Source organism: Gopherus evgoodei, chromosome 5, assembly GCF_007399415.2.
Source record: "Gopherus evgoodei ecotype Sinaloan lineage chromosome 5, rGopEvg1_v1.p, whole genome shotgun sequence".
NCBI lineage: Eukaryota > Metazoa > Chordata > Testudines > Testudinidae > Gopherus > Gopherus evgoodei.
The window spans coordinates 29421073-29434490 of record NC_044326.1 but is presented as its reverse complement, the minus strand read 5'-3'; the positions used below and the strand labels follow the sequence as shown (position 1 = coordinate 29434490).

At 38.6% G+C, this 13418-nt stretch overlaps 1 protein-coding gene across 5 annotated transcripts in view; it reads left to right on the top strand.

Annotated features, from left to right (window-relative positions):
* Nucleotides 1-13084, top strand: part of BOD1L1 (biorientation of chromosomes in cell division 1 like 1) — a 54922-nt gene extending 41838 nt beyond the window's left edge. For 3 of the 5 annotated variants that reach the window (XM_030563015.1, XM_030563014.1, XM_030563013.1), the window contains 6 exons: nt 2190-2238; nt 5632-5666; nt 5771-5855; nt 6289-6454; nt 10172-10315; nt 11836-13084. In XM_030563015.1, coding sequence (XP_030418875.1) covers nt 2190-2238; nt 5632-5666; nt 5771-5855; nt 6289-6454; nt 10172-10315; nt 11836-11944 — 588 coding nt within the window. In that variant the 3' untranslated portion in view covers nt 11945-13084. Of the gene's footprint in view, nt 1-2189; nt 2239-5631; nt 5667-5770; nt 5856-6288; nt 6469-10171; nt 10316-11835 lie in introns of those variants that run through there. The other 2 variants (XM_030563017.1, XM_030563016.1) reach the window with 2 other exon arrangements.
* The last annotated feature ends 334 nt before the right edge of the window (nt 13085-13418 follow it).

Genomic DNA, 13418 nt, shown 5'->3' with positions numbered 1-13418 from the left:
TTTGTTTTGTTTTGCCGAGCGCATATAGTTAAAATCGCATATGTTAAATGCACCTATGATGCGATTCCAGTGTACACACATTTTGGTCATTTAAAACTATTTTTATGTAATTTACCATGTAAAAAACAAATCAATAAATATATAAACTAGAAATTAATGGTTGAGTGTATTGCTGTGAAAATATAATCCAATATAATAATCTGATTTCTGTGAGCAAAAAGATACTCTAACCAATTGGAACTCAGTAGCAGTGTCCAGCAGTCTAGCAGTACTTTTTTTAATCCAGCATTGTAAATGCTGATGGGAGGATTTAGTTGGGGTTGGTCCTGCTTTGAACAGAGCATTAGACTAGATGACCTCCTGAGGCCCCTTCCAATCCTGATATTCTATGATTCTATGTAAATTCTCTTTCAAAAATTGTAAATAAAATAGCAAACTTTTTACAGATAATTTTACACACCAACTCAAATACTGATTGCAGACATGTGTATGCTGTTATAACCTATGCTGGGGTCATTTTGGCCTAAGTATCGGGAAAGGAGGAAAAGACTTAGTTTGGCCTCCTTTTCCACCCTATTAGTTCCAGCAGTGAGCTCAGTGCATCTAAGTATCACTCGCCTCATATATGTAGAAGAAATGATCTAGTAAAAAAGCTGGTTGTGTGATCCCTATACGTTGTCGGGAGTTTCAGTACTGGGGGATTTCAGTTGCAATTTAAGCTAATAGGCCTACTCAGAAGACAGATGTATGTGAATAGTAAATTAAGAGCTCCCCAGGTAACCCTCTAACTTCTAAGAGTCTTTGCTGTCTAACACGTGCAACAGCTGCTAAAGAGGATACCTGTTCTGTGGAAAGCATTTTTGCTCAGTACAGTCCAGTCAAATTTATAGTGTGGTGTGCTGTTGAATCAGAACTTTTACCTCAAGTGTAGCTGATCTGGAAATTTTCTGGCTCAGCATTTTTCCAAAGGTAAATGCCAAGCCATGAAATTTGAAATGGTCCACAGGAGTCTGGCAGCCTGAGAAGTCAGTTGGCCCAGGATCCATGTAAAACCAAAATCCCAATCTTCCTGGCTTCTTAGCAACCCTACAAGCAGGCTGCTGAAGAACCTGAGAACCCCAGCTCCTGAGCTTTGAGGCTCCCTGCTCAGCCAAAGTTTCTAGGCTCCCAAATCCCCTTCAACTTGCCTGGCACAATTGTTCCAAATCAATTTTTCAGTAAAGCCCTTTTTGGATTTGTTTTGCTGAACATCTTTCATCATTTTGTTTTTGTTCCAAATCAGAATGAAAACAAATTTGGAAATCTTCCGTGAAACAGAATTACTGTTCTTCATCTACTTCTAATCCCACTCAACTTTTGTTGTTAGCTGACAATTTCTAACAGTCCCTTATAAGGGAATGTCCTGCATCTTTCTGTGGTGACTGACATTGGCATATTTATCAATCAACATACATTGGGTCCAGAAGGAGCTGGATCTACCCTCCACCAGAAATAGTGTCCCTATAATGTGAAGCCTTAGTGGTTGGAGATAAGAAAGGGGAGATTGCTTCTGATCCATTAATGCTACTGGGGATAAATGCACACTTCAAAGGCAACTTTAGACTCCTTATTGCAGACTCTTAAATCCAGTGGTAAAAGCAACTCTTTTTGTATTCTTATAGCAGATTGTAGTTATGCAGTTTTTCCTCTATCCAGAGTGAACACTAACTTGTGGCTGTAGTGATTTTGTGAGTTTCTGTAGTAGTGTAGATTTACATAAAATTGCTGTACCACACCTTCCTTTCCTACATATCATGACATACTGTTAAATTGCCTTGACTGTGCAAGGTTAGTTTTCAGAAACTTGTGTGATCTCGGTTGTTTTCAATAAGTGTTTGGTAAGCAGTAGCATTCCAAGGTGTAAAATGCATGTTTCAATAATTGATGTAATTTGATTTGTCCATGGACTAACCTGACAAATAAATTGTTCTGAACTCTGTTGTCCAGTCATGCATGGAATAAATGCAGACCAGTGTCACTACAAGAAATTAGATATAAAATGTTCCGCATGTCAATCAGACTTTTCTATTGTTTCCGGGTTTGGAAACATGTTTTTATATCTATAGAAGTAAAATTCAGTGCTTGCTAATCCATTGCTAGGTTTATCTAGTTCTATTTTAAGAAATGTTTGGGGCTTTTTTTAATTTTAGGTTCAACAGTCTCCAATTCTTGCTACTAGAGGAAAGTTTTCTCAAACAGGTAAGCAAGTAAATTATCCATCTACCTTAACAGATCAACAGGAAAGAGAAGGGGGAGACCTATAAAAGCTTACCTTCCAGATGGTTCTAAAGTGTCCTTCCTGAGCTTTGCCTCTGCATTCGAGTGTCTCCTCTCTATGAAACTAAGTAAATGAATTGGTAGAAACATGATGTCCCTCCCTTACATGAGTTTTATATAGAATAGAAAGATAGCAATTAGGTTATTCTCTTTTGATCCTGGTAGGACTTATTTCAACAGTGCTGCTCCTGGTGTTAAGTAAGGAATAATACACGACAGAAAATGTTGTTAAGCTATATGCACTCTGTTGGGGAGCACAGGGCAGAACACAGAAGTAGTGGCTGCTATAGTAAAACCGACTCTCAACTGCTAGTGATCACATTCCCTCTTTTGCTTCCATCTCTTTCTATGAATCAGATACCAAAATTGCAAATAATAAGGTAAGAAGGTTAAAATAAAAATAGAAAAATGAGTCCGTAGCTGAGAAAAGATAGGGTAACTTCACTTTCTGTGGAAATGGGATCAGAAGGTGGGTACAGATAGACCAAGGGAGGTATAAAAAGCAACAATGGGATGGTATCGGTCAGCATGATAGGCTGTTGTCTCAGCAAACCAGGAGCCTGACGACTCTCTAGTTTTTTGTAGGCTTCACAGCCAAGGAGAATTTTTATGAGGTGATTTTTGTTTCTACTACTTCCCATGCCCCAAGTAGTATTTTCAAATGTATATAACTATTAAATAAAAACAGGTTTTTTTTCAAACCTGACCAAGGCATTACACTTCAGTGAGGCTAGTTCCATGCTATGTTTGAAACCTCAAAGTCTGGCTTAAAAATGGCTATCTGCATGAGGGTTCATTGTGGGGAGAGACTTAATGTTCACAATAGGAAATGGGGCTTGGGGGCTTTTCTGTATAACAGAGAGAGAGAGAGAAACAGTTGATTCATATTTCCCACAACCCTCCCCAAAATAATCTTCATTGGGCAAAACTTTAAGCATGGAAAATGTCACAAGAATTTTTCAGAAAGTTATGAGCACATGATACTGGATTTATAAGTGAAATTGTTTTGCACCAATTACTATCATGATTGTTACTGGATCAAGATTTTTTTTGGATTATTATACAGGTTCAGGGCAGAATTTGTTTATATACTTTTATTGAAGCTTTATAGCAGAGCTGGAGTATCCATACTATATGGACTAGATGACCTCTTGAGGTCCCTTCCAGTCCTATGATTCTACCACTTTGTATTTTAAAGAAAAAGTACTATCTTCTGGGGTACTTTTTAACACATCTGTGTTTTGTCAGATTTTACAAAATGTACTGAAATGTTAATGTATTCATAGTTTAACACGGCAAAATGAATGAACTCTGTTCACGTTTTATTATTCATTAGGTTTATTTTGCAAGGTATATTGTATACATACAATATGATGGGGGGTAATTTAGCTACAACTAATCAGGAAAGAGATCTTGGAGTCATTGTGGATAGTTCTCTGAAGACGTCCACGCAGTGTGCAACAGCAGTCAAAAAAGCAAACAGGATGTTAGGAATCATTAAAAAGGGATACAGAATAAGACGGAGAATATTGCCCTTATATAAATCCATGGTTATGCTCACATCTTGAATACTGCGTACAGATGTGGTCTCTTCATCTCAAAAAAGATATACTGGCATTAGAAAAGGTTCAGAGAAGGCCAACTAAAATAATTAGCGGTTTGGAATGGGTCCCATATGAGGAGAGATTAAAGATGCTAGGATTTTTCAGCTTGGAAAAGAGGAGACTAAGGGGATATGATAGAGGTATATAAAATCATGAGTGGTGTGGAGAAAGTGAATAAGGAAAAATTATTTACTTGTTCCTATAATATAAGAACTAGGGGCCCCCAAATGAAATTAATCGGCAGCAGATTTAAAAAGAAATTCTTCACACAGCGCACAGTCAACCTGTGGAACTCCTTGCTTGAGGAGGTTGTGAAGGCTAGGACTATAACAAGGTTTAAAAAAGAACTAGATAAATTCATGGAGGTTAAGTTCATTAATGGCTACTAGCCAGGATGGGTAAGGAATGGTGTCCCTAGCCTCTGTTTGTCAGAGGGTGGAGATGGATGGCAGGAGAGAGATCACTTGATCATTAGCTGTTAGGTTCACTCCCTCTGGAACACTTGGCATTGATCACTGTCGGTAGACAGGATACTGGGCTCGATGGACCTTTGGTCTGACCCAGTATGGCCATTCTTATGTTCTTAAAGGCCTACTGTCATAGGTTTTTGTTGCATGTCTATATTAAATATAATTATGCAGGTCTTTGAATGTTAATAATAAATTTCATTCACAATTCGAGCTTTTTCATTAAATGTATTGACTCAACTCCAACGCACTTAAATGTGTGTTTATAGTTTTAGTATATGTTTCTGCTCATACAGTCTAATAATATGGATGGATAATGTCCTTTCTATATATGCTATGACAGATAAGCAGATGGACTAATAGGATGATCAAGCTTTGTCGAACCAAACTGGCAAAGTTGAGGCTTGGGAGTGGGATTTTCTCATGCCTTGCAAATAGCAAAGAGAGCTAGTAGTTCTGTAGGTGGGAGGAAAAGACAATTTGCTTTTGTCAAGAGCCTCCTTTCTGTTATGAGGGATTTCTATCTGCACTATTATGCAGATGGTGCCAGATGGCAAAATTCTCTCCCAGGGATGGAGTAGACTTTGTTCCAACACAGAGTTGGGCAGGCCAAAGTTAAAGGTTGTAAGCACCCACTACAGTGACAGCACATATATAGTTTCCCTTTCAGGCCTAGGAGCTGCTTCTTAGGATAGTTTGCATGGTGGAGATTGTATATGCATTTTTAAAACATGCACCACAGTCCTTCAGGAGTATTAAATGAAGGACCCAGTCTACCTTTACATGAATAGTCCCTTTTGAGTCATGCAAGAATTGCAGTCAGACCCTAAAACTCTGTCCTTTTCTGTTGCTGCCATCCTCATCTGTTAGATAGCAATTGAAATAGTTAAATAACTTTGCTTTTTCATTAAAGTAAAATGTCATTAACGACTCATTTTAAATCAATAAATGCAGTAAATAGTGTAATGTGACCTAAAAATCTTAATTTTAAAGACCTGAATATTATTAATGAATAAGCTATCTCTCTTTTCAAAAACAAAAAAGCCTGCCTTTTGTTTCCAGTTGGTTGGCATCCCTGCTGGAAAGAGAGCCTTTAAATGTGTTTCTGACTACTTTGGTAATGTTTATAAAAAGCCAACAAACTGAGTTTGGAAACTTCTTTTTTAAAAAGATTGATTTAGTAAAGGGATCTGAAGTTCAGTTTTACATTTGGGTAGAGTTCTTACAGTGTTTCTTCTTTTTAGCTAAAGAGACGTCTAATAAGAAAGAAACAGCAAATGTAAGTGCAGACATTTTTACAGAAAGCCTCTAAACAGTATACTGAAAAATGGCCCACTTTCTCACATATCATTAATCCTGTTTGTTTTCATTTCATTACCGCAGGAGGGTGAGGCGGGAAAAGCAGAGATGACTGTGCGTCGAAGAGGAAGAAAGCCCAGATGTTCTGTGATTCCATCAGAGGAAACTGGTAAGACATGAAATTGTGCTACTCTTAACAGACTGAAGAGTTTACTGTGCCTAGGTATGCATTAAATTGTAACAAGATCAGCTTTATTGTGTTTTCCTTTCATTGGGAAAAAATCATTGGGTTACAGCTAGTGTAAATATTATGTAAATTGCTGTAATCTCATGTCAGAATTGGTACATCCCAGATGCTTCTATAAACCCCCATGAATTCTCTATGAATTCTGGCTGTGAACTGCCAAAGTAAACTATTGAGAATGTGTTTGAGAGATTAAGTCAAACAAGTGTGAATTAAAAGTGTTGAAGGATGAAGGAAACGGAAAATTGCTTATTTTACTACAAGTCCCATTTTAAATGCCTTTTCTAAACTAAGTGTCTATATCCTTTTGAAGGGCCTTTCATGAAATTATAACACATGTAAAATTTGTCATGGACAGAAATACTGGAGCCGGAAAGAAAACATCGGAAGTTGGCATCTGCTGCTGAAGAGGAAACGAAAGAACAGGAGGAAGATGATGATGAAGATGATGATGATGATGAAGATGATGATGAAACACACTCTGGAGCCACAACTAGATCAGCCACGAGATTAGAGGCTCAGAAGTAATATTCAGCTAGCAAGTATTTTTAAAAGACATTGCCACCAATTTTCTATGAGAGATGTACAGTTAACTAGCCTCTTTTTTTTTTTTTTTTTTTTTTTTTTTTTAAAGTCTGATATTGAAAAATCTGTCATCCCTACAAAACAGGACAGTAACACTAGTGTTAAAAATCCCAGCTCCTCAACAGGTTGAACTACGAATTGCAACTCTAAGGTTGTCTATTCTACACAACCTATGTCACCACTGCTACGCCAGCATTGCCTCCAGTATAGACACAGCCTACACTGACAGTTTTTTCTGTTGGTGTAGTAACTGCACCTCCCCGAACACCATTAGTTATGTTAACAGAAGCAGTCTTCCATCTGCATAGTTGCATCTACACTGGCAGTTCACACCCTGACCAATGTAACTATGCCAATACAACTTTTATGTGTAGACCAAGCACAAAGCAATGTCTTTGCAATTGAAAGCTAATATTTCGTGCCATCCTCCACTCATCCTGGAAACTGACATGCTTTTCAGTTCTCACAGGAATGAAACTGGCAGGGAGAATGGTGGGAATGGTAAAGCATGTTTACCAGTAACTGGAACAAATATGTTGGTGGGTTGCATGTATAAAGAGCTGAGATTTTAATACTTTAAAGGTTATCTTTTTAGCTACAACACGTAAAGTCGTGTGTGTGTGTGGTGTGGGGACTTGTTCCTTGTAAATATTGTGCCTCATGTCATCATAAAGTGAGCCTCTGGTATCATCTATAGCAGTTATAATGAAGTTGGCATTAGTTTAGCCCTCTCTCAGATTGTCATGGTATCTAGTGACTTTTTGCTTAATGAAGTCGGAGACTCTGAATCACAGTGCCAGGCTTTTTTCTATCATGTGCTGTCATATTACTCAATGGTAGTCAAGTTAAGAAAATGCAATAGGGGAGAGAATTCTATTTGTGGTATCTGATAGAAACTATCTAGAAATTACATGTTCAACCACCATAAGATGTACAGTCCTACCCCTTCTGGAGGAGGGCAGCTAGATATGTGTTGACAAACGCTTCACATGCATAATGGCTGCATACCATCTGCTTGTTAAATCTTGGATTCCTGATAAGGAATTGATTCTAGTAATGAGTGAGTTGTTGCCTGTTGGACTGGCGCCCATGCAGTATGTGTCCCTAAGATCTGTTCTTGCCAACCTTAGGGTGCTGCAGTTAATAAGTTCATAGATCTAAAATCTCCTTTTATCCTTATGTAATAATGTAGTATATAGGAATACTGATAAACTTGGCTCATCTAAAAGCTTTAATTCACCCTGTAAAAAGTCCAGGACATCACAGAGGTGACAAGAAGAATTCACCTGAGTCAGCAAGTTTCTGCAAGGCCCATGCTCTAGATGGTGAAATTGATGGCTACTATAGTGGTCATAATACCACACACACACCCTAGCGTTCCACCAGCCATACTGGTATTCTTGCTGCATTGAGAAACTAGCTGCTTTCACGATGCTCTGTGTTGTGGCAGTGCAAATAAAATTTTCAGTATGGAAAGGCCTGCCAAACTACTCCAATACAAATTGTAGTAACCCTCATCTTGGGATGAGGAGCCCAAATAAAGGGAAGAGCACTTGATTTCTCCAGAAGTCCAACTTTATATAAAGTCCTGAAGATGAGGTCATGTCCAAAATTGGAGTATTCCAAAAGGTATTTCTGATTCAAGCAGACAATTAGGCTACCGTCTATTATTACATCAGCAAACTTGGATGGACAGTCTCTCTCTTCTCAAGAATCAAGAAGACCTGAAGATTCCCAAAAGACACTTATTGTATCAGGCATGTAAGAACTAATTCCATGCCCTTCTTCATAGCCCTCCTGGTAGGGATTTCTCCCAAGTTTGAGGCCAGGAGAATCTGGGTGATCTAGTAGGCAAGCAAGAGGCCTCTGACTCAATTCCATGCCTTTTTTCTTTTGTACCTCGAGACCATGAGAAGAAAAGGAGACAGCACCACAATTGTCAACTGCCGTTTCTTTAAGAATTATAGGAAAAAATGAGGCACAGTGCCAATCTGCAGTGCTAAAGCAAGAAGTTTCATTCTAGTGACCCTTTGAGATTAGCGAGACATCTTCTTTCCTGATGCCAAAAGTTAAATGGTACCAAAAGTACTGCCCGAGAGACCAACCTCAATCTCTGTCAGTGCTGATGGCTGATCTGGTGAATTCTAAGGGCTATTCTCAGTGCAGCCAACAAAAGTTCATTTCTAGTCTTCCTGATGATTATGTTGAGCATAGGATTCCCATGGAACCACAGAATCAGATGTCAGGGCTTGACTAACTCAGAAGATCCTTCTTGGTTCCATTTTCAGTGACAACGTACTTTGACACCACCATCTTCATTGGGATTCTAGTAATCACTATCTTGGCTTCATTTTTGAGGACCTCATTTTTACCTTTATGGGACTCAACTGGTGTTCACACCACACCTTTAACAGCAATACTCTCTGGCCCTCAAGATCTTATATGCAAAACAGAAGAACAGTCATACAATTGTTGTTTGTCTGTGAATCCTCCAGGAGGAGTTACCTATACTGCTAACATCAACACACCCAAGACCAGATACTTGCTCATAACTAAGGTTCTTCTTCAGGTGCTTGCACATGAGATGTGTGCACACTGGGTCCACCATTGCCAGAGATTTTCCCTCAGTGTTATTTGTTGGGCCAGCTCTAGTGCCCTCTGAAGTCGTGTGCCTATGCGCTGGCATAAGGGGCTCTGCAGGCCACTCATCTTCTCAATTTTCCTTCTACCGCCCATGATGTTGCTGGAACGATCCCTCTTGCTTCAGTAAGGCTTCTTCCCAGTGGATTTTGGACTTTGATTCTTAGCTATTGTTTTAAGCATAGCTTTAGTGTATATAGAGATTGTAGTTTAGAGGTAGTGTAAATAGTGTAGCTAGGGACTAATTATCACCTGGGACGAACAGAGTCCCTCGATATGTAGAGTCCCTGAGCTTCAAACCTTGTGTCTCCTGCAGCAAACCTATGCCCATGAGTGACCCACACTCAAGTTCTTTGAAGCGCTTATGAGAAACTCACATGAGGGACAAGTGCCAGATTTGTCAAGACTTTAGACCCCTCACTAAAAAGGACAGAGAAATAGGACTCAAGGTTATCCTAATGGAAGCTACTCTCAGACCAACCTCTGAGCAAAGCTGCTCCAATTCTGCACAGAGTACTTCTCGGTGCAAAGCGCACCTCTGGCACCCCGCGCTCTTCCCCGCACCGTTCACCATCTCCCAGTGCAAAAGAAGAAGCACAAAAAGCAGCGCACAGGCAGCGGGTGCTCACCAGTGCAAAAAAAGGACAAGCATGGGGAAGGCAGCACGGTGCGACCCACGCCGTGGTCACCGAAGGAGGACTCTTAGGCTGCACGTAGGGTTCCCCTTCCGAGTCAGACGAAGAGTCACCTCCCATACCCTGTGCATAATTTAAAATTAAAGATAAGCACTACAAGAATAAAGGACAAACCTCAATTCTGGATTTCTTTAAAATGTATTCTTCTTTACTCCCAAATTTGCAGATGTCATTTTGCATTGACAGTATTGATCCACTTGTGGCAAATGCCATATCGTTTTTTAATTTCCTGTACTTATTACAGATGCATGCTGAATACGATTTGATTATTTTGCTGTATTTATTCATCATTCTATAAAAAGTTTTCTGTTAACGTTTCAGAAAGCAGCCAAGCAAACCAACCACCCGTGCTGCTTCTAAAGGCAACAGCCCAAGTCCAGTTTCTCCTAAAAAACAGCAAAATTCAGCAGCAAAAAAGAGGTCGCCTAGTGAGGCAAAAGTTAGCAAGTCTCCTCCATTGGCGCAGTAAGTATGAAAATGGAAGCATCTTTTACCGTTTGTTTTGGATGTCATTAAATTGGTCCTTTTTTCTGTATCTAATTTACTACAATGCTGAACTGCAAAGCAAAAAGAAAAGTGGGTTTTGCCTTTCTCTGATATCCCAAAACTGTTTCAAAGGACTTTTCCTCATTTTTTTTTTTCTGTGTATTCTTTTACATTTGAAATATCAGATTTTTACTTCCCATTCTATGCTGGAAGATCTTGGAAAGTACTTGGGAGAGCCTGATTAATAATGTCACACAAGGCCAGGAGAACTGCAATTCAGGTTTCAACAGCATGTGACCTACTCAGATTCTCCAAAGAGATTCCCTCTTTCTGTCAGATGAACTTGGGAAGGGAGCCTTTTGAGATTCTTAGTATTTCAAGTTTTAAAAAATGGCACTGGGAGGAGAGGGAAGGAAAGCATTTTTTTCCATTTTTAAGTTTGAGGCTAACTCTATATATGATACGGGAGCAATAAAGGGCACAAATAATTGTTTAGCTCCACAGAAACCCTCTACAGTATCGCTTACCTCTACAGTATTCCTCCATCCAGTATGTGGCATTGGGAGCACGCACACTGCTTAAATAACTTGCAGCAATAATGACAAGCACATATTGTATATTGACAGTTAGAGGCTGCATTTCAGTTTACATTAAGTACTTTATGATGGCCAGTAGTTCGGGCCGTGGTCATGTCTGGGTAGGGCTAAAGCACGATTGGCCTACACGTGCATGCACAAAGGGGAGTGGGTAAGATGCCTTTCCATTATGCCCTTTCCTGCACAAGAGACACGAGTCAGTTGCTGTTCTTTTACTGTCTTGAATGAAGGAACTTGAACCCTGCTTATGTCTTTCTGGGGCACAAGCCATCCCCCAAACAAGGGGGAAGAGAAAGGGACATAGTCCCACCACCTGTCCTCTCTGCACCAGCCAATGGAACTGGCTGGCTATTGAGGGTAAGTATATGTAGCATCCTTCTAAGGCAGAGGTCAGCAACCTTTCAGAAGTGCTGTGCCGAGTCTTCATTTATTCACTCTAATTTAAGGTTTCGTGTGCAGTAATACATTTTAACGTTCTTAGAAGATCTCTTTCTATAAGTCTAATATATATATAACTGAACTATTGTTGTATGTAAAGTAAATAAGGTTTTTAAAATGTTTAAGAAGCTTCATTTAAAATTAAATAAAATGCAGAGCCCTCTAGACTGGTGGCCAGGACCCAGGCACTGTGAGTGCCACTGAAAATCAGCTCGTGTGCCGACTTTGGCACCCGTGCCATAGGTTGCCTACCCCTGTTCTAAGGCATGGTGGAGTGGATATAGTCCCCCTACATGCTGGGCAACTGAGGGAGGTGGTGTGCTCTGGGGAGTTGAGACAATATCTCCTGGCATCTCACCCTGGGATGGAGGAGTGTGCCTCTAAGCAAGTGTACCTAAAACCCCTTTGAAAATATAAACAATTCTAAAAATTCTAAGTATTATTAATAATTGTTATAACGTCTAGGTTAAAGATGCAGACTAGCAAGCGTAAAAGGGAAGCCAGCCCACCAGCGGTACGGAGAAAAGGCCAGCTGAAAGTCGACGAAACACCATTAAAGAAAACAAAGCGATAATTGTTACCATCTGATAATATTCATGGAAAAGTTGGAAGAAGAGAGAGTGGTCTCTGCTTCTGTTTTGTTGTGTTAAAGCAAAGGTATTTGCATGTGCTTGTTTCTGAGCTCTAAGTTAATAGATGCAGAACTTAAGTTACATTTTAAACAGTTTTATAAACTATGGTTTATACAGAATATTATACAGATTAAAAAATAAGTTTACTTTGTATCTGAAAGAAAAACAATTACAGATTTTAACACTGACTCAGAAAGTTGGAATTTCCCAAGGTGACATGCTAATACAGATGCTTCCACTCCACCAGGCACTAAGGGCCTACTAATATTCTATGTATATAAACTTGTAAAAATAGGTTGTATTTTACTGTGTATGAATCTAATCAATGATGAATGCTTTATTTATTGTATGGAGAGGACTGGTCTGTAAACTTTAGTATATACCTTAGGTTTTATTAATGACATTTTAAATTCTATGCAGCCATCAGTAGGAATCTTTTTTTTTTTTTTTTTTTTTTTTTGGGGGGTGGGGAAGCGGGGCTGTCTAAAATCCAAAGTTCTCTGAAATATTCTCAGACAGCTGGTAAAATATTCTCTTGCATGTATTAAAGTAGATTAGCATAGTAAAGAGGACTCTCTTCCTTTTCTGTTTACATTCATAACTATGTATAAAATAGGCATCTTTCCAGATTAACTTTTCATCTCTGAATTTTGTACCAACCTCAGTAGTAAATAGTACTAGTTTAGCTTTATTCAGACCATTTCAGCCAAAACTATTCTGAAGTATGTTATATTTCACAACTTAACTGTTCTTTCAGTGTTTGTCTTTCATTTAAGAGGGACCCATAGAAGTGATATTTAACTTCAGATAACTATGGAGCTTCAGCATTTTGTGTTACTTTTTATACACAGGTATTAAAAAAGTAGAACTTGGTATTATTGCCAGAATCTTTTTTTAATATATATTAACTCTCGTAAGAGCAAATGTTCAAGTTAAGTTTTACATAGTTAAGCTTTTCTTAAGATCAAATTTGTCTCTTGCAATGATATGATGAGTTGCCAAATAATCCAAGATTATTTTGAAATGTTTTGTTCATATTCTTGTTTTATAATTAAAATTAGCATTTTTTTTTGTTTTTCTTACTTATTGTAAGGCGCATATTTGTCAGATATTCTACTTGATTTCTTACTGAGATTTTATATATAAATTATAAAATGTTTCCCAAACCCTGAGTTGCAATATTTGTTATATCTTTAAATTTCTTAATTGTGTCACTGTATTTACAATTGACTTGGATGGATTTACTCACATGAGTAATGATTTGCATAATCAGTCCCTTTATAAAGCCTCTGTATCACACCATCTAGGTATCATATATTTACTACAAAAATAATTTGGACAACTCATTAAGTGAATCCATGTCCTGAAATTAAAGAACTCCTCCAGTGAACTGATTATGTTGTTCAGACTTACCGA